This window comes from Myiozetetes cayanensis, unplaced genomic scaffold (assembly GCF_022539395.1).
Source record: "Myiozetetes cayanensis isolate MyiCay16 unplaced genomic scaffold, myiCay2020 scf14, whole genome shotgun sequence".
Classification (NCBI taxonomy): Eukaryota; Metazoa; Chordata; class Aves; order Passeriformes; family Tyrannidae; genus Myiozetetes; species Myiozetetes cayanensis.
The window spans coordinates 2,047,857-2,074,723 of NW_026087048.1; the positions used below are offsets into that span (position 1 = coordinate 2,047,857).

Genomic DNA, 26,867 nt, shown 5'->3' on the forward strand with positions numbered 1-26,867 from the left:
GATATTCCCTCAACTGATTCTGAAAAAAAAAAAATAAATCTGCAAACTTCCTGAAGAAGCAACATGCAAAGCCACACAATACTGCCAAAGATGTGCTACTTGATGTGCCCTGGGACTGGAACTGTGAAGGAAAAGCAGCAGTCACTGAGGAGCTCAATTGACTCCACGCTATCTGCAGACAGAGCAGACACTGCAGGGGATCTCTGGATTTTCCACAACAGCAAGGAAATGTCAGGGTTTGACTTGGTTGCTGCAGACTGTTTGTCTCTGCTGGGGGGGAGTGAGGGTGCAGGTGGAGATCCCACAGGCTTTTCTCCTCCCACCATCACAGCCAAAGGACACCTGCAGGGCAGGTACCAGAATTCACCCCCCAGGAACGATAACAAGAAAAACCAAGATTTTACACTTGTTTAGTAAAAAGGGAGGGGGGTGTTTCCCCAATTTTAAGTGCCCATGCTGAAGCAGCCCCTTACCATCCTTTCTGTAGCAGTGTTCCAGTTCTAGCCTGTGCATGGCTGAGATATCCACAACTTCAATGAGAGCGAGAGATCCATCCATGCGGCCAATTAACAGGAATTCTGGAGCATCCCCCGTCCAGGCTGCAGCTGGGCCTTCTTCTGGCCAGGCCAGAGCAGACACCCAGTGAGGCTGAAGATCTAACAACCCTTTTCCTCCTAGGAGACCAAAAAGTCTTTTGAAACGACTTCATCTTCATAAAGAAAACAGCACAGATACTTTCCAGGAGAAAATACCAACAGATCTTAGGTGGGACTTATTAGAAATTCAGCTAAGTTGCAAGAATACAAAGCCACGGTCCACTAATCTACACAGACATAAAATATAGCTAAAAAAATCTCATTTATCAGTCAAGTTACATAGTTTTGTAAAGGATGAAGCTAAATTGTTCAATATTTATTGAAGTAAATTTATTCCTTCCCTGGGGCTGTCTATTCACACAGGTGCTTCTCCTAAGTGCAAAGCAATGGAATGGGGTTTCCAAGATTACAGATGACAGTGACTAAAAGGCTCCCCTCTCAAAGGTGTAAATCCCACATCCACACCTAAATCCTTGTGTAAACAAATGTGCAGTAACTTTCCCTACAAATCTGTGCAGCACAGAGAGGTCACAGGTAGTTAAGGGCGTACCATTGACTTGCCATATGTTCACCATCTTTTCTGTAGCTCCAGCCAGGTATTTGCCACTGATGCTCCAACAGACAAGAGATAAACTCAGGTCACTGGGTGACCCCAGGCTTTCTTCAGAATCACCTTCTCTGTAACAGAAAAAAAAAACCAAAACCACAATTAAAATGGGCATTTCCTTTAAGCAGACAGGAACACACAGAATTCATGAAAGAGCTGAGCTAAAACCTGGTGTCCTGACATCACTGCAGGTTTATGGCACATTTTCCTGCTCATACTTGTACACTCTCTCTAAAGCCATTTCAGATTACAAAATGACATATTAGCTATTTCCAAGAAATTTCAAGCTAAGTTTCAACTGGAAAATAATTTCATTATCTTTATCTACTTATTTCTCAGATTTAACATCTTTAGTGAGGGCAAAAGTTTCTGGACAAGACACTAAAGAGGCACACCTTGCTCTCAATTCTATTTTAAACTCTTCCTCCTGTTCTAATGTTACACTGTCTGCTTTGGCTAATTTTAACAGGACCACTGATACCTTTAATTGCCCTTAAGATCATAAACAACACTTTTTACTGTTTTTAATAACAGAAAAATGAAGGCTATAATATTGTTATGTCACTCCATTTATTCCTTTCAAGGCCACATCTACCAGACAAGTTGACAAGCAGACAAGAATTAGAACAACCACTAAGAAATTATCAGGAAACAACCTTGTAGTTCACTGTTGTTCCTTCATTCTCCTGAGTTAAACTCTCCTGTGCTCTACTAAAGAATTACATTTTAATCTTTCCTTCTGGTTTCTTCTTTTTTTGGACACATAAAGACGTTCTCATGAGGAAGAATCACACTCAGTTCCTGAATCCCACAAGTCACAAGTTCTTTTTTGACACTTATCCCAAATGACCACACTTGCAATGTTAGCATGTTATACTTTGGAGCTCTCCACTGGAACCCACTGAAGGGATATTCAATTTTTTCTTCTTGACAGCCCCACACAGTCTTTATTTTACCCATTTCTCCTCGTGTCAATTAATTAGGATCGGTTTCAAACAGCTTTCCCATGATCTCTTTACACAAGACTCTTGCCCAGTTGATAATTAAATTCTGTTTCCAGTTTTAAGCCATTCCATTTACTCTGCATGCCATGAACACAGCAGCAGCCCCACAGAACACGTGCAGGAGATGCTGCAGGGCTGGCTCTTTCCATTATCTTGCACAATTACAGCTCCAATCAAACCCCTGACTGCTGTAAAGAACCAACTTACAGCTTGTTGAGCACGCAGGTTTGCTGCAGTGAGTACTGCTTCTTGGTCACATTCCACACTCTGATGGTGCCATCGTTCCCACTGGTGGCCAAAAGTCCCTTTTTATTGCACCAAACACACGTCATGACCTGCAAATACCAAAGGAATCATGGCAGAACTGGAAACTCAGCTGGTTTTGCTCACTAATATTAAGCAAACATTAATCAGTGAGACAGAGCAGCAGCAGCAGCACTGAAATACACCATAACAATCAAGATTTATTTTGCTACTTTTACAGTACTATTATATTATATAGATATATAATATAGATATAATATATATAGTACAATATATAATTATATTGCAATTAAACAGGCTTTATAAGGGTGCCACACTTCACCCTGCTCCACAGGCCACCATTGCACAGAAAACTGAACTAAGATGTGAAAATGAATGCAAATTCAGATCTAGTCTAAGAAAACATTCAGGGTGACTCTGCTGTCTCCATGTGCTGTAAGAACACTCTCACGATGCCTTTAATTGAAGCTTCAAAAAAGCCAAGCATTTTTGTGCTTCAGAGGTGCAATAACTTACCTCAGGCAACAACTCAATCTCCAAAAAATTGCTTCTCGTGGGAAATCATTTCAGTCAGCGCATGTGTAAGGTAATATTATTTTATTTTTAATGTATTGTACAAACAGAGTGTTCCAATTGCCACGTGAGACTGACACCTGAAGATTTTTAGCTTCTTGCAGATTTTAATGTGGCTGTATAATTTTCTTTCACTTCAGATTGTTACTAAAACCCTTTCTCACGGTTTGTGCTGCATTCTTGAACTTCTGTTTAGCACTTTTTTTCAAGGGAGGAGATTTTAACAAGCACATCCTGTCCGGGACGTGCAGCTGGACCGGAAGGATGAGTCGTAGCCAAAACAAGACAGAGGGCCTGGAACCCTCGGAAAGCTCCAACCAGGTAGTTCTGCAGGTGGCAACAGGGGCACAAGTGCTTTTTGGGTTGGATGTACCCACTAGACGTGGTAATTAGTGGAAGCTACAGAAGTGTGGGAATTCTCTGTGTGGGTGTGAAAGTTTTTATTACAGAACTGCTCTCTATGCCATCTACACTAACATCACTCAGAGAGCTTTCTCCTCCTGTTTTAGGCACGCAAAGCAGGGCTTACCCTGTTCTGGTGAGCCTCCAAAAGTGGGTTTTGGGTTGGATGTACCCACTAGACATGGTAATCAGTTGCAGCTACAGAAGTGTGGGAATTCTCTGTGTGGGTGTGAAGGCTTTCATCACAGAACTGCTCTCTACGCTGTCTACACTAAGTTGCTCGGAGAGCTTTCTTTTCCTGTTTCAGGCATGCAAACCAGGCTTACCCTGTTCTGGTGAGCCTCCAAAAGTGGGTTTTGGGTTGGATGTGCCCACTAGACGTGGTAATTAGTGGAAGCTACAGAAGTGTGGGAATTCTCTTTGTGGGTGTGAAGGTTTTCATCACAGAACTGCTCTCTATGCCATCTACACTAACGTCACTCAGAGAGCTTTCTCCTCCTGTTTTAGGCAGGCAAAGCAGGGCTTACCCTGTTCTGGTGAGCCTCCAGCTTGATGAAGGAGCACTTCCTGAGGTCCCCCCCCATGTCAGCCAGGGTCTGGGGGACGCTCTGGTTGTCCCTGTCGTGGGCGGCGAGCGTGCGCACGAGCTGCTGGGCGGCCCACTGGCGGTGCTGCGAGGACAGGCGCGAGGACAGGCAGCACGCGGCCAGCGCGTTCGCCAGCTCCAGAGGGCCTACAGCAGAGGGATCATAGGAAGGATGGGCATACAAATGGGCAATTAAACCTGCTTAAACGAAACAATGAGATGATGGCCGGGATGAGTACCACACGGAGTCGGCAGGTGAAGCACAGCATTAGCCAGCATTCCCAGAAAAGGGCGTGTTAAAAACCCTCAGGAAAAGCGTCCTCTGAGAGTCAAACAACCCCAGTCACGTTTTCAGTAAACGAGAAGAATATTCAGCTCTTGAGAATGGAATTATAAACAGCCTGATTTCCACCCCAGGGAAAATGGTTGTTCAGAGAGCAAGTGCTTGCTGAACGAGCAAATGCCTCCCCTGACACTGCTGTGTCCTTCCCTCTCCTTCTCACAGCAACAGCAGCTGCTTCACAAACTCCCTGACCCCTCCAAGCACAGGCAGCACAACTTTGTGACCAGACACAGAACAGCACTTGGGTGGCAGCAATCAGCTGTAACTGCCCCTAATTTCACCAGGAGGCACAACCAAGGCTCGATGTCTCAGCTCTATGGCTTTGAATAACACACATTCAGGCTTTTCTAAAGATGCAGTTATGTAATGAGATCGTATTTCTAATTAAATGTCTGTCATGAACTGTAAGATACCTGTGATTATAACAAGTTTTGTACATTTTTCAGAGTATACCTATTTAGATATTTTTCTGAGTATATCTATTTAGACATTTTTCTAGCAAGCCTCTCCCTTACGTAGAAAAATGAGGAACTCAAGGTTTAACGATCAACATTTAAAAACAAAGCTGTATCGTACCTTTCTTTTCAATTTCAGCTTTATCATAGTTTGGCCTCAGTTTGGCCCCTTTGTCTGCCAACAATGCTACAAGTGCTTGAGTAACCACAAAATTTGGAGATGTGACAAGTTTGTTTTCTTCTGCAATCCCCCTTAAAAAACTTGGCAAAAATTTCCGCTGAATTGGATCATCGACTGTTGTCAAATTCACGCCAGTTGCTGCAGAAATCAAATTCTAGAAACAAAGAATTGAAGATGATAATTATTTATTGTTCTGGTTATCCAGAACAAACAGAAATAGAAATTTTAGAGAATATTTTCAGGCGGATGAATCAGGCAGAGTTTTAAAGGCTTTTAATTTTTTTTTTCATAGAGCTGACTCAAGAAAAAACCCCACCAGAAGCTAAACAGAAAACCCCTATGAAAACAAAGAGCACATCCATTTTCCCCACTTAAAAAAAGAGCACTCAGCAAAAACATGTGTGGTTACTTGATTTTTACCAACAATAAAACACAGCCTTGTGCAAAGCCATAACCAAGAACTCTGAGGAGATCCTCACAGTGAGGTCAGTCTCATCCCAGTTCAGAAGGGATGTACAGAAGGGATGGTTTCATCTCCTGGATTGAAGCGTTGCAGCTGAGAGGACAGTCCTACCTGCGTGCACAACTGCACCAGCAGCTTTGCAGCACTGGGAGTGTTCGATGCCAGGCACCCAACTGCAGTGCTCAGGTAGGCAAGGCAAGAGATGGGCTTGCTGGTTTTGCTGTGGATGCCCCTGGCTCTCTCTGCTGAGCTGGACACTGTGGATGGGCTGGTGGAGAGCCCTGCTCTGCCCGCCGCCGCCAGGCACATCAACCGCACCAACGTCCGGATGTCCGTCAGCCCCAGGGACTCCAGGCCAGCTGCCAGGCTGCAACTGGAACCACTGGAAAAAGGGATGGAAATGCTCTGGGTTAAAAGAACAAAAATCAGCAGAACTCCTTCTCTTAGAAGTATTATGTAAGTGCATGAAAGGAGAATCGCTCTCCCAAATAGTCTAAAATCGCGTCCTTATCAAACATCACTCGGTACCTGGTTCTGAAAGAAGAGGTAAAAGTGTTGCCAAAGATGCCACCAACCTGACAGACAATAGTGAGAGTGCTCTCATAACCATGGTTCTTGCCAGGAGGACTTGGGCAGCAGCTGTCACTCTCCTCAGAGCCATGACCCGGTCGTGTGGATTGGCCAGGGCAGCTGCCTGTTCTCCCAGGGTTATCCTGCCAGAGGAACTCTTCTCTATTGAGCCGTGACAGCCTTGGAAACAACCACGATTTGCATTAGTGCTTAAAGAAAACCAAAACTTCATCATACAGGAATAAGCACAGAAGTCAATCTGGCCCAAGTCTGTCATCTACTCATGCATTTTTCAGTATTTCATACAGAACTACATGGTGGTAATGACTGAGAGGAAAATAAATACACTCCTGAAATACACTCCATAATTCAATAATTCCTCATTTTCATAGATGAGAACTACTTGACAATACTCAGGTTAATCTCAACTCTGTTTCCCTTTTCCATCAGAGAGGCCTCCTTGAAGTCCCAATTTAAACCCATTCTTTGAGTGTAAAACATGCTACTGGCATTCACTGTTGAACTATGGGCACAGATTGGTAAATGAAGCTTCAAGCCTCCTGTTAATTCATAATCCTCATTGCTCTCTAACTGCCCTGTAATAAAGGCCATTTCAGAGCCTGTCTTCACTCCCTCACGGTGTCAGGCAGGAAACATTGTCACTGTTTCTGCACCACACCTCCAAAAACCACACCAAAGGGGAGGGGGAGGTGGTATATTATGATTATTCATTCTTTGAATGAAATGCATTTGACATTTACCTATTTGCATCAGCGTTTCCTCCATGCTGTTGGTGGCTGTGACCATCGCAACAGAAGCCCCCAGGGGGTCACTGTCGGGGAACTGGACGGGCTCGGGGACGATGCGTCGATCGTTCAACCCAAGAGGGCCAGCCAGTAATTCAAACTCTTCTTCTCCTGTCAGCTTTTCATCTTCATCTACATCTAACATATCCCAGTCTTCTGGAGTTGAGGAAATAGAATTAGACTTGGTTACAAAAGCTAGAATATTAAATAATTCCAATTAATTAAAAAAAAAAGGTGCAAGGTGCGAAATGTGTATTGTCATTTGCAACTCAGTAAATCTTAAAAACTCATCCCCTGATGTTGATGTAGACACAAGGGAGTCAATCAGAAAAACAAATCCTGCTCTTTCCCCTCTCTATTCAACTTGGTCTTTACACATAGTGCCCAAAAGTTTCCTGGAATACTCTCTGAAGTATCAAACTAGCTGTTGTTTAAAAGCACAGAAACTGCAGGTCACCACATGTAGCACAAGACAACTCCAAAACCTGGAATATAATGAAAAGCTGTGCTTGAAATCATGGTAACAAGTACATATGCCAAAGGACTGAAGAATAAATAGAGATATTAAAAATCTCTGGTCTTTCATTAATCAAAGAAGTAGGCATGACTCCACAGGCTATAATTAGACACTCAGGTTTCTGCTTTTCCTTCCCAGGGAAAAAAGAAAAAAAAGAAAAAAGGGAAAAAAAACCAAATAAGAAGCATTATAACTGCAACTCATTGCATTCCATCCACTTCCCAACCATTTACAAAAAAATTAACTTCTATTTTGTGGTCTCCCCTGCTCTGCCTCACTCCACACTCAGTAGAATCCAAACACCTTTAATCTATCAGCAGGTGGACTTGCCCCAAGTCCTGGAGCACTCATTTAGTCTCAGATACACAGATGTGGTAAATCATACAACTGCCACCATGCAGCTACAGACAGGACCACAATCAAAGAACCATCTGGGAAAGCTTTTCTGCAGATACCACAAATAATCTGTTTAAAGTAGAAAGCCACTCCCAGGCCAAAGGTAGAAGAATTAAGAACAAGCCAAATGGCAGACTTCTGGGACATTAATTTACACTAATTTCTCCCACAAAGGCAGCTGAAGGGAAGTATTTGAACAGAAGGTTTTGCATGTGCAGTTCTGGACATAACATCTCCCCCCAACACCTTATCACCCCAATTTCAGCTGCTTAGATGAAAAATGGGGGGAAAAAAATCACTGAGTTTTTTTCTGATTTGAACTAAAAAAAAAAAACCCCAAACCTAAAATACTACATCTAATTGGGAGATCTAAAAATACACCTTTGTGTACAGTTTCAGGTTTATTTATTGGAAGTACTTTTATGAAAAAATAACCCACTATGCAACTTCAAAACTTACCTTCATAAACACTGTCTTGTTTACCTATCAAATCAGGAGCCTGGCCTTTGTACCTGCAGGAAAAAATAACAAAGGAAATTACTGTATGACTCCAATATTTTGAAAACATCCATAACAATTTTAAACTTGGTTCCTTATTAACTTATTAACTTTACTGTTACATCTGCATACAATTATCAGTGATTCTGGAAATGGCTAATAAGAGAGAAATAGATAAAAGGGGCTAACAGTATGTGTGGAGGGGGGGAAGCACTTGGCAGTACTGATGTGAGAAAGGCCCACAAAAAATACTGCAATTGTCAGACAAAACTGATTAAAAGTTTCCAGAAGTCATTAAGAAGCAGGAAAAAAATCCCAGTTTTTCACTTATAACCCAGAAGAATCAAGTTCACCTTCTTTTCTTATTATGCATTTGTTGAACACAGAGAGAGATTTTAAGGCTCGGGAATCTCTGCTAGGAATTCCACGGGCTCCTTTTCCCGTACCTTTCGGAAGTGGACGTTTTGGATTTGCTCTTCAGGGCCAGGTACTTCTCTCTGCAGATGCCACACAACAAGTAGTAGGGGTTCCCACTGCCACACTCGCCCCCGAACCAGCCGTCCACGTAGGAGCCGTTGCTGCGATAGCCCTGCCGGTTGGCGCTGCGCCCGCAGCCGGGGTGGTTCCTCTTCATGTGCTGGTTGAAGCTCACCACGCTGGACTCGCACAGCTCACACACCACCACCTCTTCTCTGTCCTCAGCCTCGCAGACGTGCTGCACAGGAAGATTTGCACGTGTTGTTGGCACAGAACAGATCCCTCCATGTCAGGTACAAACCACACCCATGATCTTGGGCACGTTTTTGTTACACACACAATGATATTTCTATGCTCAACTGGCACAGAAGCAAAGCAGCGTCACAGAATGGCTGATATTGGATGGGATCTCTGGAGATCATCTCATCCAACCCCCCCTGCTCAAGCAGGGCCACCTGCAGCCCAGGACCTTGTCCAGGTGGCTTTTCCGTATCTCCAGGGATGGAGACACCACAACCTGTCCAGACAACCTGTGCCAGTTCTTGGGCATTTTCACAGTTGAGGAGGTGTTTCCTTATTCTCCTGGGCTTCAGTTTGTGCCACTGGCTCTGGTTCAGTCACTGAAAAGAGCCTGGATTTACACACTGCCTGCAGGTATTTACACACATCAGTAAGATGACTGCCCTGAGTCATCTCTACCCCAGGCTCCCTCAGCCTTTCCTCACAGGATACTCCAGTCCCTAAATCTTCCTTTCTGCCTTTCACTGGACATAATGAAGAGAACACCACCTCACAACAGGAAAAACATCTGGAAGTAAAGTTTCAGAGGAGACACCAAAACAAATGAACACCAAGTTTCCTATTCCATTTCAGATTGACTCAAAATTCTTGTCACATATAACTTTTCACATATAACCCTGCTCACAGTCAACACTTTCTCGATCTGGTTCTCCTCAGAACTTGTCTGAAACTAAACCTAACAAATAAAAAGAACTATTTTTTGTTTCAGACAATCAGATTTTACGTTTACTGAGCAACAACAACTGGTATTTGTGTCAGCCAATTCCAAGGTTTTATCTCAATATGAAGTTCATTTTTGTGTAAGTACATTTCTGTCCTAAGACAGTAATTTCATTGAGGTGTCTCACTGAAACAAGTGCTCTGAAAAATTCAAATGCACACTGAAAATTGCTTCCATATCAAAGTCAGCTAACATTATAATTAGGAGACAAAACCTTAAGTCTTATGGGTCGATGTCTAATTTGACATGAAGAATCCAAAGATTACCTAATTGCTGTTATTACATTTCTTTTCCACCTCAAGAGTTTTTTACTGCTCCACACAACAATTCAGTGAGGACTGTCACCACATCCTTCCCAGAGAATGAAATACACGACAAGATTAAATTAAAAAAACTGATTTAAGTGCAAATGATGCTGCTACAGATCAGATACTATTAATAGCAGCAGTAGAAGAGGCATTTAGAACTGTGTTATCTCACACAGCTAAGCCATCTGGAAACACCTACTTGATTTCTAACTGATATCATCAGAACAACTATGCACACATCACAACAAACACTAGCTGTGTTCTCATCTGTCAGGGAGAAAAGAGAATCAAAACTACATCCATGGGGAAGTGCTGAGCAAGAAACACAGGAAAACACTATTCTTGATCTAGAAATGAAGCTACAGAATATACAAAAAGATTTGAAGCACTGCTGGCATTTAGAGCCATTTCCAAACGGGACTTGAGCATTCACAGGTTACTTGAAAATTCACAAACCCGAGCATGCAAAAAGCAGTAAGTTAAAGCAGCCCCCGCTGCAGTCACACACACCCAGGTAGGCCAGTCCAATACCTCTGGGATCCACATTCCCAGAATATCATTATCACTAGCCAGGTCTTGCCCAAACATGGCTTCCATGGCTTCGTCATCCAGGTCGATCTCCAGCTCCTCGTCCAGGTTGAAGTCGTAGAGAGCTCCCGGATCCTGCTGCAAGGAGATCCCTTCCCGGCGGCTCTGGTTCCTGTGGGCCTGCACGGAGCGGTACAACCCCGCTCCAGGCAGAAAAGGAGGGACAAACAGGAAAGCACAACTTTTATTTTACATGGAACAGAGATGGCTGTACTTTCAACTTAATTTGTAACTCTTCTGCTAACCACAATCTACTTATTACCACACCAAACACTGAACTGTGCAGCCACACACGGGGGAGAGGGAGTTTTCTACATTTCAGGCCAAGTCCCAACCCCCCTCCTGTTCCCTCCCTGGTTTAGTCAAATCCTAGTGTGTCCCTGAGGGCACTCACAGCCCCTCGTGTGTCCCTGAGGGCACTCACCAGCCCATGCCAGCCCCTCGTGTGTCCCTGAGGGCACTCACAGCCCATGCCAGCCCCTCGTGTGTCCCTGAGGGCACTCACCAGCCCCTCGTGTGTCCCTGAGGGCACTTACCAGCCCCTCGTGTGTCCCTGAGGGCACTCACAGCCCATGCCAGCCCCTCGTGTGTCCCTGAGGGCACTCACCAGCCCCTCGTGTGTCCCTGAGGGCACTCACAGCCCCTCATGTGTCTGTGAGGGCACTTACAGCCCCTTGTGTGTCCCTGAGGGCACTTACAGCCCCCTGTGTGTCTATGAGGGCACTCACCAGCCCGTGCCAGCCCCCTGTGTGTCTGTGAGGGCACTTACAGCCCCTTGTGTGTTCCTGAGGGCACTCACAGCCCATGCCAGCCCCTCGTGTGTCCCTGAGGGCACTCACCAGCCCCTTGTGTGTCTGTGAGGGCACTCACCAGCCCCCTGTGTGTCTCTGAGGGCACTCACAGCCTCTTGTGTGTCTGTGAGGGCACTCACAGCCCGTGCCAGCCCCCTGTGTGTCTCTGAGGGCACTCACCAGCCCCCTGTGTGTCTGTGAGGGCACTCACAGCCCCTTGTGTGTCCCTGAGGGCACTTACAGCTCCTTGTGTGTCCCTGAGGGCACTCACCAGCCCTTGTGTGTCCCTGAGGGCACTCACAGCCCTTGTGTGTCCCTGAGGGCACTCACCATCCCCTTGTGTGTCCTGAGGGCACTCACCAGCCCGTGCCAGCCCCCTGTGTGTCTCTGAGGGTACTCACCAGCCCCCTGTGTGTCTGTGAGGGCACTCACCAGCCCGTGCCAGCCCCCTGTGTGTCTGTGAGGGCACTCACAGCCCCCTGTGTGTCCCTGAGGGCACTCACAGCCCCCTGTGTGTCTCTGAGGGCACTCACCAGCCCGTGCCAGCCCCCTGTGTGTCCCTGAGGGCACTCACCAGCCCGTGCCAGCCCCCTGTGTGTCTCTGAGGGCACTCACCAGCTCCTTGTGTGTCTGTGAGGGCACTCACCAGCTCCTTGTGTGTCTGTGAGGGCACTCACAGCTCCTTGTGTGTCTGTGAGGGCACTCACAGCCCCCTGTGTGTCCCTGAGGGCACTCACAGCACCTTGTGTGTCCCTGAGGGCACTCACCAGCCCTTGTGTGTCCCTGAGGGCACTCACCAGCCCTCGTGTGTCCCTGAGGGCACTCACCAGCCCTTGTGTGTCCCTGAGGGCACTCACCAGCCCTTGTGTGTCCCTGAGGGCACTCACCAGCCCCTGTGTGTCTGTGAGGGCACTCACCAGCCCGTGCCAGCCCTTTATGTGTCTCTGAGGGCACTCACCAGCCCGTGCCAGCCCCCTGTGTGTCCCTGAGGGCACTCACCAGCCCTTGTGTGTCCGTGAGGGCACTCACCAGCCCGTGCCAGCAGGGTCCGGGCAGCCAGGTCGAATTTGTGCCTCCGTGTCACAGCCGAGCGACTCCTGGAGGGAGGGCCACTGGCAGCAGCTGCATTGTCCACGTGATCCATGTTATCAGGGCTACAAGAATTTGTAATTTACAGGTAAGTCAAACCGAGTTTTAACCGACCACGTACAGTAAAGGGAGGAAAAATTCCAAAGTTGTATTTAGGAGAATTTCTTTTTCCTTTCTTTTGTGGAAGGAAAAAAGAGGAATTTTGAGGTCAAGAATTTTCAGTCCCACTGAGCACTGAGTATTTGCTGTGGTTTTGACTGTGACATTTACCCCAACTGAAATCCATAAGTTCTCCATGAACTGACAACTGATCTGGGACAAAGTAAGGGAGGAAACCTAAAAACATATATCTCAGTAGGACTGAGGAATGTGAACAAGTGTTCCCAAAATGCATCTTATAATGGTCATCCTCTCTATTAAAAGAAATGCTGGTATGATTCCTGACAGGAGTCACTTAAAAATGTAACCACCACTTCCAGGATTTAAAGAAACCCAACAAAACAGCAACGGAAAAGAATCCACCAAAAAGCCCCAAAAGAACCACCACCTTCTTTAAGAGATAGTTTAGCTCTAAGAAAACTGAGAAAGTAAACTTCAATTCAGTTTCATCTGCTCTGGATAAACCAAGAATTAATTTAAAAAGAAAAAGGTAGAAAAATCCCAGTTCATGTATAAACTGCAGGGGAAGAAGTGCACCAACAAAATTCTGCTTTCTTACTCTGTCTTTCAGTTAAAATGCAATTACAAGCCCTCATTTTTTTTCATTCTTCCTTTCTTTTTTTTTAGGGAACATGATTAGTCACATTCTTGCTCAGTTCTGCACACACACAGTACTGGAAAACAAATTCACCACGTACACCTAAATTAATTGCATCTTTGCTCCTACTGGTGTTGTAACAAAATTTCAAAGCAGCACCGAACCTGGGAGGTGTCCAGGATCAGGAACACCACAAGCAATGCCAGGAGAACAACATGTTACCTCTCACTAAAGCCTTCCTCCATTTCAGTGGCATCAGCAGAAGGGATATCCCCTGGAGACTGCAAATAGCAATGATCTCCAGACTTCCCCCCACTGCCGGAGACGATTGTCCCGTGCCGTGACTCCGCAGTCCCCTCCGACTGGGGCTCCTCGTCATCCTCATTGCCAGGGTGCTCTATCATCCACATGGCCAGGACTGTGATGTTCTGTGCATCTGCTTCTCCTCTGGCACCTGAAAGCAGGGAAATCACGCTTCACACCTGTATTTTAGCACTGATGGTTATTTTTAAAAAATTGCTTTTCACCCATAAATGGTTACAGAACTTAAAAATTAAGCATTTTACTGGAAAAAAGTGTTTATGTGCATCCAATTTTTCAGTTTAAACTGATACTCCAGCTACAGATTACCTGTGGCTTCCATAGCTTTGGCAATCTGCCTGAGGGAGAAGCCCATTTCCAGCAATGGCACAGCGATGGCAGGAGGAGGGGGGGATGTGGAAAGTCGGCTGCTTGGATCAGACAGAGCTGGAAAGATGGAAAATGTGACATGTAAAGTGCATAAATCTTTCTTCAGAGTTACTTTACTAGGCCTTGCTTTGCCACATCAGCTTCACATAAGGGAATAACTGCTCTCAACTTTTCTCTCCATCACTTGCCACAAAGTAAGATATTTTCTGGAATGAAACCCCAAGCTGCTCATTGTTATTGATAACCCAGATTATCTGTGCCTCTGCTCCAGTGGGGTACTGATGATAATCAAAGAACTATTTCTTTTCAGACACTTCTATTATTTTCATTTAAAACTGTATCAAATTATCTATTTGATCTGTATTTAGCTAGCCTAGAGAAGTTATCCTTGTCCAAGTCAGGATTCCCAAATGTTGTGAGATCACACCAGTACACATCCCTCACAAGGGGCAGGAAGACACCTCAACTAAGCTGGTAATGCATCTGAAAATGATATAGGAATAAAGAGTTTCTCACTTAGGAATTTTAAAGCACAGACTTTGTTTCTCAGTGTGAATATGAAATCTGGAGAAGATACTTTACCTTGGGTTCTTTTGTTCATTTAATACAAAACACATACATATGTGTTTTGGTTTTAGTGTTTTCTCCTCTGCCCCACAGCACTCATTTGTGCTCTTGAGAAGCTCAAGACCCTCACTCAACAATTTGCTCAGTCTCCAATTATTCTGTGTATCTGTTTCTGTTCTGAAGCCTCCCATTCCCTTCACAAGATTATTCTGACAGGAGCATGAGGACCCCAGGAAGGTGGGACAGCCCTTTCCACCTCATTAAATGTAATTAATTGCAATTAATGAGTTATACTGGTGGATGCATCATAAAATACACCAGTTCTTGTTTTCTGCATGGTATGTGATCTAACATGCTAGAAAATCAGTGCATGTGACAGTGGCACACACCACAAGCCCAAATCAGACCAACATTTTGAAGCAATTACCAATGAGGCTGCATTCTGGTTTTATACATGCACTTTGTAATCCAATCCACAGTTTCTGAAAACTCACTTCATTTGCTTGATAAAGTCTGCAGTTAGATAATCTACATTTTTCTGTGCTAAGACAGTCACCAAAAGGTTTTCAACAATGCTTTGAACGTTAAGTTGCCTTAGAAAGAAATTGGGTTGGTTTTCAATCTCTGCAATCCTGTCACTGAGCTCCTGGGAATTTACTGACTCATCCACACTTCCATCTACACCTCCAAGTTTACCTGTACGATTGGCAGGCCTGGCAGACTGGGAATCAGGGGAAGTCAGGCTTTGTCTCCTTCCAACCTCATCTGAAGGAGATGTTGGTAAGGAAGATATTGGAGGAGTCTGAGCACGCCGTGCTGGAAGCACAGTTGTGGTTGGGTAACTGGAGAACATTTGCCTGGAAAAGAAAACAGGAGACATTTCCATCAAAAAGAGCTATGCTGGAAAAGGTCTGACACAAGAAATGCATCAAATTGGAGTGCACTTGGCAAATCCTACTTTACAGCAGTTGTGTTTTGTAAGGGTAAGGCACAGCACATGGAGAGGGGCAGAGAAACCCTGTCAGAACAGTTCATTCCTACCAATTTACCTGTAACGTTACATTCTAAGCATGCACCTAAAAATCCCCTCCCAGATCAAGGGCTGTCCTAGGAGATAAAAGATGGGTAAACACTTTTCCCACTTCCCCAGTTTGTTCAGAACTCAGGCAGAGTAATAGAACAGGTGAATATTTTATTTTCACTGTCCTGGTACAAAGGTATCATTCTGGCTTTTATCAAATTATATCTGCAAAACCTCTAAGAATTAATAAACTTAGAACAGGACTCTATGCAATGTCAAACAGATTGTGTTCTACATCACAAATATCCTCTGCAGGTTAACCAGGTCTATCTTCCATTTCAGTATGTAAGATGAAACAATATCTTAGCTCACAGGATGACACCTCCCAACTAAGATCCACTCTGGTTTGAGAATCAACAAACATTTGTTAACAACACAGATGTTAATAATTTCAGCTGTACCAAATAAACAGGAGAACTGAAGGACAACTTCAGGAAGGTATTTTCTCCCTCTTGAAGAACTCAGATATTACACATATACATAATGCAGAGTAAAAGCTTAACAGCTTTTTATTTCTAGTAACACAAAGCCTGCAAGGCAAAGTAACGAATTAAACTGTGCCCTCTGCAGAGGCAGTTCTGGACAGTAAATACAAACATTAGCATCTTCAAAGGCTTATCTAAAGACATATATTGCTCCCCACACCCACAGAATCACACATGCTGTGGGGTGTTTTACCTAAGAAGGCTGAGAGGCATAACCCCAGGTGATTCTGAAGCTGGAACTGTTTCTGTATCAGTGACTGGAGTAGTAGCAGTGGTTGTATCCTCCAGAGAGCTGCTCATGAAAGAAGTTGTGCTGGAAGCAGAAGGGCTGGTTGTCACTGGAGTCTGGGCTTGCTGAGACTGATCACCTTCTTCCACTTGTTGCTCCACTTCTGCAAGAGAAAAAGGGACGTTACAGCAACGTTAATGTAACTGTGTGGAGCAAAACAGCAGCCATGGCTAAACTTCCAGCTTTCAAAAATAACTGGCATTATTCCAAATTCTCCCCAGAGAAGGGGGTGTGCAGGAGTGCACAACATACACTCACTTCTGCTGTTGTGATACCAACACAAGCTAAATAGCAAACAAGTCATTTACTTCCACCAGATCTTATGATATTTAGATTTATGGTTAACAGCCAGGATTATTCTCAAAATAGGCAAAAGGGAAGACATGGAAACAGAGCTGATTAACTATAAAGATATCTTTAATTCAGCTGTCCGAGGAACATTTTTAAGAGAGGTTTTTTGTTGGTTTAGGAGTGCAAATCCTTCTGACAATTACAGACAGAACTGCTCATTTTTAAAAAGAATTAAAGGCAAATTAGAAACTCCTGTATTTCTGATTGACTGATATACATTCACTATTTATTTTAATATGGAATTGGAAAAAAGGCAAAAAAGTCAGTATTATGTTTATAAAACAGCAAAAGTGCTGGGCAAAATTTCTCTGCCCAATTAAGACTCCTCCAAAGCACAACCACCACAAAACTACAAGACTACGTTATCTGTATTATTGTTGCCACTAACAATTATAATATAAATTAAAAAATAAAAATATGTAGTCCTATACTTCCATTAATTCTGAAAACGTACCTGGTTTAAGTCTGCCACCAAACTGGTCCTCCAGCAGCCCATGAACCACTAGCTTGTAGATCATGGCTTGTGCCCGCTCCAGGTCTGCCAGCCCCAGGGCTCTCTTGATGGGTGACCTCATGACCGCCCGTTTGACCATGTGCCTCATGAGGAACTGCAGGGCCGCCCTCATCTCCACGTCCTCGTGCACCACCGGGGAGCCGGCGCAGTCCGAGTTGTGCCCGTTCTCTGCCAGCACCTTGGGGATGAGCAGCAGCTCGGCGTATTTACTGCAGCTCAGCAGGACGCTGAGGGACTTCATGGCCCCCAGGTAAAGGTAGGAGAGCTGCACAGCCCTGATCTCGGACTGCACTATGTCGTGACTCCTCGGGCTGTGCTCGTGGTTCTTTTTCCTTCCTTCCCCGGGTTGGTGTTGGGATTCCATACCTAGCGTTGAAGGCTCTAAAGAGAAGGAAACGATTTCGTTCTCCGACTTGGAGCTCGTGGCACCGTGTCCTTTGCCATCGTCGGCGCTCGGCCCCAACCGCGCGTCCGAGCCGGCGTCGCCCTCTGCCTTCTGGTCCGTTTCCCCTTTCTCTTCGGATTCGTGCCTGTGTTTTTTCTCGTGCCTCTTGGTGCTCTGCTTTCCCACGTCTTCGTGAATGCCAGTCAGATAGGTAAGGTCCAGCAACACAGTAGCTGTCAGCCCACGAAATCTTGCAACGTCAAAAGGCAGTGGCTCACAGGGCTCCAGGTTATACAGGGGGGTGTCACTAGGCGACCAAAAAGTTGGGAAGCTTTAATAAAGATCAGAATGACACAGGAAAAAGCAAGTGAGGGAGAGACAGGAGGAAAGTACAGGAAATAATGTAGGCAAAGTAAGATGTAAAATATATTCGATAAAATAAACAAAGCGATTCTAAAAATCAAATGCAAACGGTGGGGGAGTAATGAGGTTATGGCCAGAAAACAGGGAGATGTGGTTTCAAAGTAAAGGCAACAAAGCATACACAGGTTTTCAACAAGCACTGAAACCCAGAAGCCCCTCAGAAGCTTTCAATTCTGTGCTGACACAGGTTTGGTTGGATTATTTAAAAGTATGTAACATGCTTCTACTAAAAAACTACCTTAAGCCCAATTTTATCATCGTACCTGAGCTGAATCTGAGCACAGATACAAAAGTTTATAAAGGAAAAACATTTCACAGGAAGGAAGAGCTTCGATGGACCTCATGTTCCTGTTCAATTATTCATCACCACACTGCTGACAGCTCATGGTAATTCTGTCTCTGGTATGTCAGGACAGATTACCTGGTGAGGACAGTGATTTTAAAAACACAGCTCAGGAAACCCAACAGACACAGAGGTTTATCTGTCATCTACATCCCCTGGTATCTTCTGGTAATATTTAGGACTGTTAAACTTAGCTAATTTTCACTTGAAGCAGGACAAAAATTCACCAGTCCATATTTCCTACATCTTGTGTTTTCCATACATCCAGCAGATAAACAACTTTTAAATCTTCCTTTTATTGTCCCAAAATGTTTTCTTTCCCATTTTACAATATAAACTTCTACCTAAAAATGAAAGCAAGCTTTAGCCTGGTTTTGATTAAGAAGGTACACTCTGAACTGAACTCAATGCTTTACCAAGTTCAAATGCTGTACCACTTCACTCAAATAAAGGTTCAAGTTATTTCAAGGCCACACTTACTTTAAGGCTATACTGTCACATTTGAAAGAATTTATACCTGGAACTAAATTAATTGCACTTCAGCATATTAAGTTAAAGTGACAACAGCCTTTGCAAAGACAAAACAGACATAACTCTGCAACAGCTCTTAGAGGCAAACTGACCTTGGCCATTTCAAAATGTCTTTTTTTTTTTTTTTTACTGGTAGTGAAAAAAAATAATTAGTGCTTAATTTCTCCACAAGACTGTGAGAAATTAAATGAGTCAAATCTTTCCCCACAAAAACACAGGCAGGTCCTGTGAGAGCACCAGAGAGCCCAGAGAAGCCACTGGCTTCATTTGGAGTCTCCTTCCAGGTGCCTTCCCTTTGAAGGCAAGACAGGTGGAAAAGGGGCTATCTCCTTGCAGCCTCCTCCCTGGTTCTCCCCATCCTCAGCACAACGGCAGCTCCAGCCTGTTCACACCTGGCACAGGGGCACCCCCTGGGCTCCCCATGTGAGTCAGGCCGTGAATGAACCCCCCTTCGAGGCAGCATCAACTCCCCACCGCTCCAGTGTAAACTGCGAGTAACTGCTCAGCACGACTCCGGTGTGAGCTGAGTGACACTCGTGACGGTTCCCAAGCCCTGACTGCGGTGTGAGCTGAGTGACACTCGTGACGGTTCCCAAGCCCTGACTGCGGTGTGAGCTCAGTGACACTCGTGACGGTTCCCAAGCCCTGACTGCGGTGTGAGCTGAGTGACACTCGTGACGGTTCCCAAGCCCTGACTCCGGTGTGAGCTGAGTGACACTCGTGACGGTTCCCAAGCCCCAGCACGTACCTGATGGTGATCTCTGCCTCGTCCCACTGCACCTTGGCAGAGGTGCTGCCCTCCTTGACCACGCCCAGCAGGGTGGCGTGCCGGCCCGTCTGCTTGTGCACGCAGCGCCCTCCGACCCTGAGGCCGGCATCCACCCCTCCGATGACGGCCAGCACGGGCCACACCTCGGCACACAGCATCTTCAGCTGCAGCTCCGACAGCTCAGCCAGCCCGTGCCGCCCGTGCTTGCCCTTCTCCTCCTCCTTGCTCTCCTTCTCCTCTCTCGCCTCGCTCTCCTCCCGGCTTTGAACCGAGCGGCTCTTCTTGAGCTTCTGCCCCGCTTCTTTGAGGCAGGTTTTGATTTTGTTCAGCCTCTCCATCATCTTTTTGTTGATGCAGTGCGTCCAGCGGTCGGTGCGGTGCAGGATCCGGATCAGCTGGATGGTGGCCTCTGCCAGCACGGCAGCCACGGGACTGCAGATGGGGTCCCCGGGCAGGAGGTCTCTGGGTGTCCCTCGCATCTGCATGTCACAGATTTTCACCTACGTGTGCAAGGGAACAGTGTCAAAGTTGTCTTCTCGACATACCTGAATGAGCTCTTTATACAAATACAGGAGTCTCCTGACTAGAAATAATTATTAGCATTGCCTCTTTTTGCTTTCCTAATCCACCTTAACGCTGATCAGAACCTCCACCCCTTCAAACTCAAGGATGCTGAAATTACAACAGTCCGTGGTTTCTCACAAAAGACTATCTAGAAATCCTAATGGTACATCCTCCCTGGTTTCTGGGGAACTGAATTTTTCACGTAGAACATCAAGTCTGTAAATCAATTCTAAGTAATAAAATACATTTTGAATTTACAATAGATGACAACAGTTGAAACACTGTATTATAAACATGGATTTGGTCAGAAATCCCAAACAGCACCACACATGTTGCTATGATGAATATTGACTTAGCCCAGCCAAAACCAGCACATGCACACAGATGAGCCCTCAAGTTACCTTCTCTCCTGGGTTACTGCTGTAGAACATAACACAGGGGTATAACTCAGCTGCATCCACATCTTCAAAAGCCAGTTTGGGCTCCTAGTGAGAAAAAACCACAACAAAAACCCCCTCAAACTCAGAAACTTAACAAGCAAAATTATGAAACATGAAAAAGTTGTGTCTGTGTGATAAAGGTTTTAAGTACTGAAATATCATGAGTTTTAACCATCATGTCCATCCATTTTCCAATTAAAACAAACAATTGCTGTTAAATACCTCTCCGTTTTTCCCAAAGGAAATGGTTCTCGCTTCCATATCGAGCACACAGGTGATGAAATCTCCTTGGGTGAAGCTGGACAGGGTCAAGGTCTGCTCTCCATTGTGGTAGAGGTTGCCACTGTAGGCTCTGTAGAGCCACATGTCCGAGGTGGTGCGATGGTTAAAGTCGTGGACGGGCCAGCGGGAAACCCCCACGCAGGTGCCCTCATTGCCTCGATTCTCCTTCACGATGTAGAACTGGCAGGGTTGAAAAATAAATGCAAGAATGGGCACTTGAACACATTAAAGCAACGGAGATTTTCCTGGCATGTAGGTATGTATATTTCTGTTTCTCTCTGTCAATCACTGACAAGTCATTTAAGCTTCATGTACCAGTAATAAAGAAAACTATATGTAAATACACAAAGAAGCTGGATGGGTTTTTTTGTGGACTCAAAACATACACAGACGTTGGGCTACAAGTGCTAAAAATAATATTACAGAGAGGAATAAGCTTTTCATCTCATGTTCACAGATTCAAGTGGAAAAAAAAGAAGTACAAGTGTTATGCTCAAAGGTGGCACCAACAAGGTACCACATCTGTGTATGTATCTACATTCCTAAAAAAATCAAAATCACTTCAGATAGTGCATTAAAACACTGTTCTTGCCAGTCAGGTTGATATGCCTTTTTGCAAGAAAACAATGTTTTGTGAAGTGTTTTTCTACAGAAAAAATTCAAAATGTACATATTTCAGCAGGTAACTTCTGCAAAGCCAGGCACATTGGTGCTGATTACGGATCTTAGGGACAAGTACCATCACCTCTACAAACACACAACACACTGACACCCTCCAACCTGTGTACTGAAATACCCAGACAGCAGCACTCAAAAGCAGCCACAAACTCTTCCCTTTGGACTGAAAAATCATAAAATCGTAGAATGACTTAGACTGGAGAAGATCTTTAAGATCATGGAGTCCAACCATAAACATAACAATGCCATTTACTCAAGACTGTCGCCACAAGGGAAAAAAACCAGAGGCAGCTGCTGTAAATAAATCACAGCCCATTTCCAAACCCAAGTGAGAGGAGTTAAGAAATGCACGTTTGTGCAACCCACCTTCCACTGGTAACAGCCAGAAGTGACTCCAGTGGATGCTAAACCGTATCCTTTGCCTCCACTGCCATGAGTCAGAATCTGCCCGTTCTCCACTATGCAGCACTGAGCTTTCTCAGGATCAAAGGACACCTCCTGGATGGGAAGATTCTCATCCTCATCTTCAGACTCTCCCTGCTTCTGCCAGGAACAGGCCAAAAGTGAGTGCTCAGTGTGATTCAGGAGCATTCAGTCACGGGACAGAGGACAAGCATCGTTACCTGCAGCTTCATTTCTTGCTCTTTCTCCTTGATTTGAATGGCGTGTTTGGCCTGAGCTATCGGAGTCTCCCACATGCAGTCAGACAGAAGTGAGAACAATCTCTCAACAACCTGGTGCATTGGAACAGAATTCAGATTATTTTAACTCCCACATGAGGACAAGTAGCACTGTATTGTTTTACTTTACTTCATAGGTATAAACATCAAAATATTTAGTGCTCTTGGATTACTAAAGATCTACACTGAGCCTCACTAGACTGGATTTTGAACAAACTTAGGAAACATTTACGAATTTAATGAGACTTTCAGAAGAAACAGGTGTAAAGGTTTACAACAAAATATACAGACCTGAGCCATCTGATCATCTTCAACGCCGGATTCACAGGCAGGCAGCACTGCTTCCAGCACGTGCAGCGCCAGCAGCCTGGTCCTCAGGTTGCCAACCAAGGGAACTCCTGAGGGTGGAACAAACAACAGGTCAATGATCCCAAAGAGCCCTCTGCATCAGGCCTGCACCTGGCTACACCCCACCAGTGCAACTCCTGTGCACATCCACTCCAGCTGGTTCTGATCGTTCCCCGTGTGACACATCCTAACAGGGCTCCACTTCGGGAACCGCAACAACCCCCCAGCACGTCCTGCCACGGTCGTACCTGAGCAGCACTTCTGAGAAGCAATGTTCAGGAGCACTTCTGTCCACTTGGGAGATGCCATCTTGGACTGGATCGCTTTGGAAGACACAACTCTCCGCAGGAAAACCAGGAAGTCCCCCAGGTGCAGCTCTGCCGCGTGCTGCTTGCGCAGGGCAGCTGGGGAGGGAAATGAAACGCTGTCATCACAGCTCGACTGGCAGTCCTGCTGCTGTTCTGGAGGTGAAAATGCCATGCTCAGTTATTCCATGGTGGCTGACAGGTGCCCACCAAGCTGTGCTCCCACTTCTGCTCCTCAGCAAGATAGGGACAGAAAATAAGATTAAACGTTCACGGCCCAAGGTATTTTTTTTATCCTCACGGGCAAACCAGACTCAACTGGGGGAAGAATAATTTTAATTTATTGCCAATGAAAAATAGAGGAGGAGAAAATTAAAACATCTTCCATGCAATCTCAACATCACTCCCAGCTCTCCTGCCTCCCCACCCAGCAGGGCAGTGGTTTTGATGCAAAACACTGAACTTCTTCCCACCCTGATCGGTATTCCAAGGAAGTTCTACCATGAAAATGTCTGTGGAAAGACCTCATATCCTATTTTGTGATTAATTATCTTGTTAATTCATCAGCCATTGCATTATTTGTAAGTGAAGATCATTATAAGCACAAACAAAAACATATCTACACCTAAAACCAAGTTACAAATGATAATTCTTCAAACCCGTAACTGCCACAGAAAATCAAAGTGTTCATTAAGGACTGCAAACACTGTGAAGATCTTAGAATTTCAGAAAATCTTTTCCTGCAGCTTTTTTTCACATGGCAGTTGTGTCACCTTCCTGCCATCCACTCCAACTTCAAAACTGCCTAAATACAACAATTCCCTGAATAAAACTACATTTATTTCTAGATTGAAATTCAGATGAATTCCTACGACCACATACATGAAAAACACTACCATCAACTCATTCTTCAAGGGAAAATATACTTTATTCCTAATTCCAAACCAGATGGAGTGATTATTGTTCTCAGCCTGCTCCTGTCCTTACATCACTTTATGCATCAATTCCATATAAATCTGAACAGAGTACTAAATTATTTGATGACTTGAATCTAATTTACAGAGTTAAAAATGACCCAACAAAAATCAAAACGCTGCAGTGATTTCTTCTATTATTGTTTCTGGTATTTTGAAACTGTAACAGAAATCATGCAAAGTATTTACCTCTGAAGTCTCTCTTCTCATTATCCCCACTTGAATCCACCTTTTTTGATTCCACCTCCTCTTCCTCCCCGTCCCCTTCTCCAAAGGAAGCCATAAGCATCACCCCAGCTTGTGACAACAAGTTCTTCAGCTGGCTGCACAGTAAATCCAGCAAAGACTGCACCACCTTTGGGCTCAGTTTATCAGCATAGGTTCTGTCCAGACACACAGAAAGGAAAAAGAAGAGTATTTGAGCTGATCCAAGGAACAATAATTGCAGCACCTCCCTCCACCACCACAGGTTTGGATTATTACTTCTTTTAACCCTTTTAAAACTAATGTCTAATTAAACTAGAACTGTCTAATCTTTGGAATATTTTCAGTACTTCCCAGGGAAAAAAAGAACAGCTTTGTTTATTAATCATAATTCCACTGCAACTACCAAGGATGAGGTGTTGTTTCCATGGTTGGGGGTTTTTTGGTGGAGGGTTAATGAGTTTTTGACATAACACATTTGGCAGGTAAATGCAATGTGCTGTCTGAACACTGACACGAAGGTGCAAGCACTGAATATCAAATAATAGTCTTGCCCCAAATAGAAAATACTTTCTCCACTGCTGTGTCCTGAGTTAAACTAAATATTTAAGTACTGATAGGACTGTTCCATGGTCTAGCAGAGGCCACTAATCCTCAGTAAATGATTTCATATTCTGAAAAGCAGCACAATGCCCTGCTCTGAACAACTGTTACCACATTATAGGTACTGCTTTCACACAAATGATTTTACACACCAACAGAAAGTCTTATCCCATCAACTGAGCAGATCTACATACAGAGCTGGACCAGCAAAATGGGGACTACTCAAATACAGTGTTCACAGACCAGAGAGTTGTAACTATTCTGGTCCAAACACTCACAATTAAATACATTTATAAGTCTTATCTGCATCTTTCCTATGAATAATGTGACTATTGTTTTTGTTCTGCCCTTCACTTACACACTCCTGAGTAACATTTATTGTCCTAGAGAAAGGTTATTTTTCCAGGGTGCTGAAGAGCTTAACAATTGAGTTTTCCAGAAACAAGGGAGCAGATGACACTCACCCCGTGGTGATGGCGAGGATCTGCAGGAGCCTCGTACTGGCCACTTTCAGAGCTGTGCTGAGCTGGGAAATGCCAGTTTTGGGCAGCAGCTGCAGGGGCTGGCCCAGCATGGTGTCTGTGCCACACAGCTGGGACAGCACGTTGAGCAGCCCCGTGGAAATGGCCAGGGACACATCCACAGGCTGGTAGTGCACGCTGAGAGCAAAGACTGTCACCAGGAGCAGGCGCTGCTGCGCTTCTAGGGGGTCAGAGAGTGGTTTCTGATTAATCAGCTGCTCAGAGGAACAACACTAAGGCAGAAGAACAGCAGATTATTTTTTAAACACAATTTAATGAATGAAATTATCAAGGAAACAGTGAGGTTTTGTCAGACACTCTGAGGGGGTCTTTCTGCTGTACCACTGGAGTCCCCTTTAATCAGTTAACTCTGTCAAGGTGGCCCAAGGAAGAACATCATGCAGATCTGCTTTGTGAGGTAAATGTTCTGAGGTTAAATCTCAAACCAGGTATTTCTCTCTAGAAAAGGATAATTGAGTGAAATACTTCATTTTCTACCTGTACTTCACATGGATTCTCAAGAAATTTCTTTCAGTTCCATTTTAATTGTCAGTGAAAGAGCAAAACAATTCAGGTAAGAATGGCCATTGGGTTCCACCAACAAATTCAAATTCCAGGGTTCTCTGCAGTGCTGGAGCTCTTGGTCAGTGCATGCACAAAGGCACAAAGAGGTGCAGAGCTCAGCCATCCCTTGAGCACGTGGCAATATCTGGATACAGGGCAGGACAAAGGGCTTTCCAAAGAGGCAAAATGCCCTGTTCCTCAGGTTTGGGTTTAAAAAAAGCTCACTTCACCAAAGGAAGAGATTGGAGATTTCTCACCTCTTCAGAAAATTGCTTTCTTATATCCCTGAAAAACCTAAAAATCACTTTGAAGCCCCAAAGGGACTGTGGAAGATCGTGGTATGTGGAATAGAAAGGCTGAGAAGACTTCAAATAAGAAGGTCTAACACTTGAAGAGAATGAAGACAGAAGAAGGTTCAAAGGTTTCTCTCTCAGGAAAAGAAGTAGATAATTCCGTGAATTCTGGTCATTAACACCACAGGCTGCTTTGGTAAATGTACAAGCTGCTGTACTGTGTATCAGAGGAAATATTTTGCCAACCTGGTTTCACTTACCTATGTGGTGCTTGTTAGCTTGCAGGGCTCTTTCTAAAGTAGCAGATAACTGCTGGTAGATTTTGTGCACAGCCACCTGGATTTCAATCTGAATACTTCTCTTGGCTGCTCTGATACCATCCTGGGCCAAACAAACAAGTGTTACAGGGGCTGATGCGTTTTCATCCCTCGGTTATTGAAACAGCAGACACTCCTGCAGTGCATACCTGGTAGTGATGCAGCCTGACACTCTCTCCCTTGGCACCTGCATGGCCCACAGTGCCCAACCCAAAGCAGCCAGCGAGGAACTGCAGTCTGACAGAAGTGAGCAACGAAGAGGATTGAAATCCTGCTACCTGACGGCTTCCCATCAACGGCACACTGCCCTTCTCCTCCATGCCTGACAGGAGCACCAAAATCTGGTGAAGGGCTTCCAGACGAAGCTGAAAAAT

General features: G+C 44.8%; 1 protein-coding gene across 11 annotated transcripts in view; it reads right to left on the reverse strand.

Moving 5' to 3' along the window:
• Window positions 1–26,867, reverse strand: part of HERC1 (HECT and RLD domain containing E3 ubiquitin protein ligase family member 1) — an 88,531-nt gene that overhangs the window by 18,623 nt on the left and 43,041 nt on the right. For 3 of the 11 annotated variants that reach the window (XM_050309129.1, XM_050309132.1, XM_050309124.1), the window contains 28 exons: window positions 26,643–26,858; window positions 26,437–26,557; window positions 25,263–25,500; window positions 24,181–24,374; window positions 22,961–23,173; window positions 22,656–22,762; window positions 22,308–22,418; window positions 22,051–22,227; window positions 20,947–21,186; window positions 20,686–20,769; window positions 19,700–20,220; window positions 17,210–17,985; window positions 16,309–16,507; window positions 15,246–15,406; window positions 13,923–14,039; window positions 13,515–13,746; window positions 12,476–12,600; window positions 10,578–10,798; window positions 8,708–8,976; window positions 8,223–8,275; window positions 6,806–7,006; window positions 6,050–6,224; window positions 5,586–5,856; window positions 4,952–5,165; window positions 3,974–4,230; window positions 2,415–2,542; window positions 1,147–1,274; window positions 474–674 (listed from right to left, as the gene is read on the reverse strand). In XM_050309129.1, coding sequence (XP_050165086.1) covers window positions 474–674; window positions 1,147–1,274; window positions 2,415–2,542; window positions 3,974–4,230; window positions 4,952–5,165; window positions 5,586–5,856; window positions 6,050–6,224; window positions 6,806–7,006; window positions 8,223–8,275; window positions 8,708–8,976; window positions 10,578–10,798; window positions 12,476–12,600; window positions 13,515–13,746; window positions 13,923–14,039; window positions 15,246–15,406; window positions 16,309–16,507; window positions 17,210–17,985; window positions 19,700–20,220; window positions 20,686–20,769; window positions 20,947–21,186; window positions 22,051–22,227; window positions 22,308–22,418; window positions 22,656–22,762; window positions 22,961–23,173; window positions 24,181–24,374; window positions 25,263–25,500; window positions 26,437–26,557; window positions 26,643–26,858 — 5,950 coding nt within the window. The remainder of the gene's footprint in view (window positions 1–473; window positions 675–1,146; window positions 1,275–2,414; window positions 2,543–3,973; window positions 4,231–4,951; window positions 5,166–5,585; window positions 5,857–6,049; window positions 6,225–6,805; window positions 7,007–8,222; window positions 8,276–8,707; window positions 8,977–10,577; window positions 10,799–12,475; window positions 12,601–13,514; window positions 13,747–13,922; window positions 14,040–15,245; window positions 15,407–16,308; window positions 16,508–17,209; window positions 17,986–19,699; window positions 20,221–20,685; window positions 20,770–20,946; window positions 21,187–22,050; window positions 22,228–22,307; window positions 22,419–22,655; window positions 22,763–22,960; window positions 23,174–24,180; window positions 24,375–25,262; window positions 25,501–26,436; window positions 26,558–26,642; window positions 26,859–26,867) is intronic. The other 8 variants (XM_050309134.1, XM_050309131.1, XM_050309135.1 and 5 more) reach the window with 7 other exon arrangements.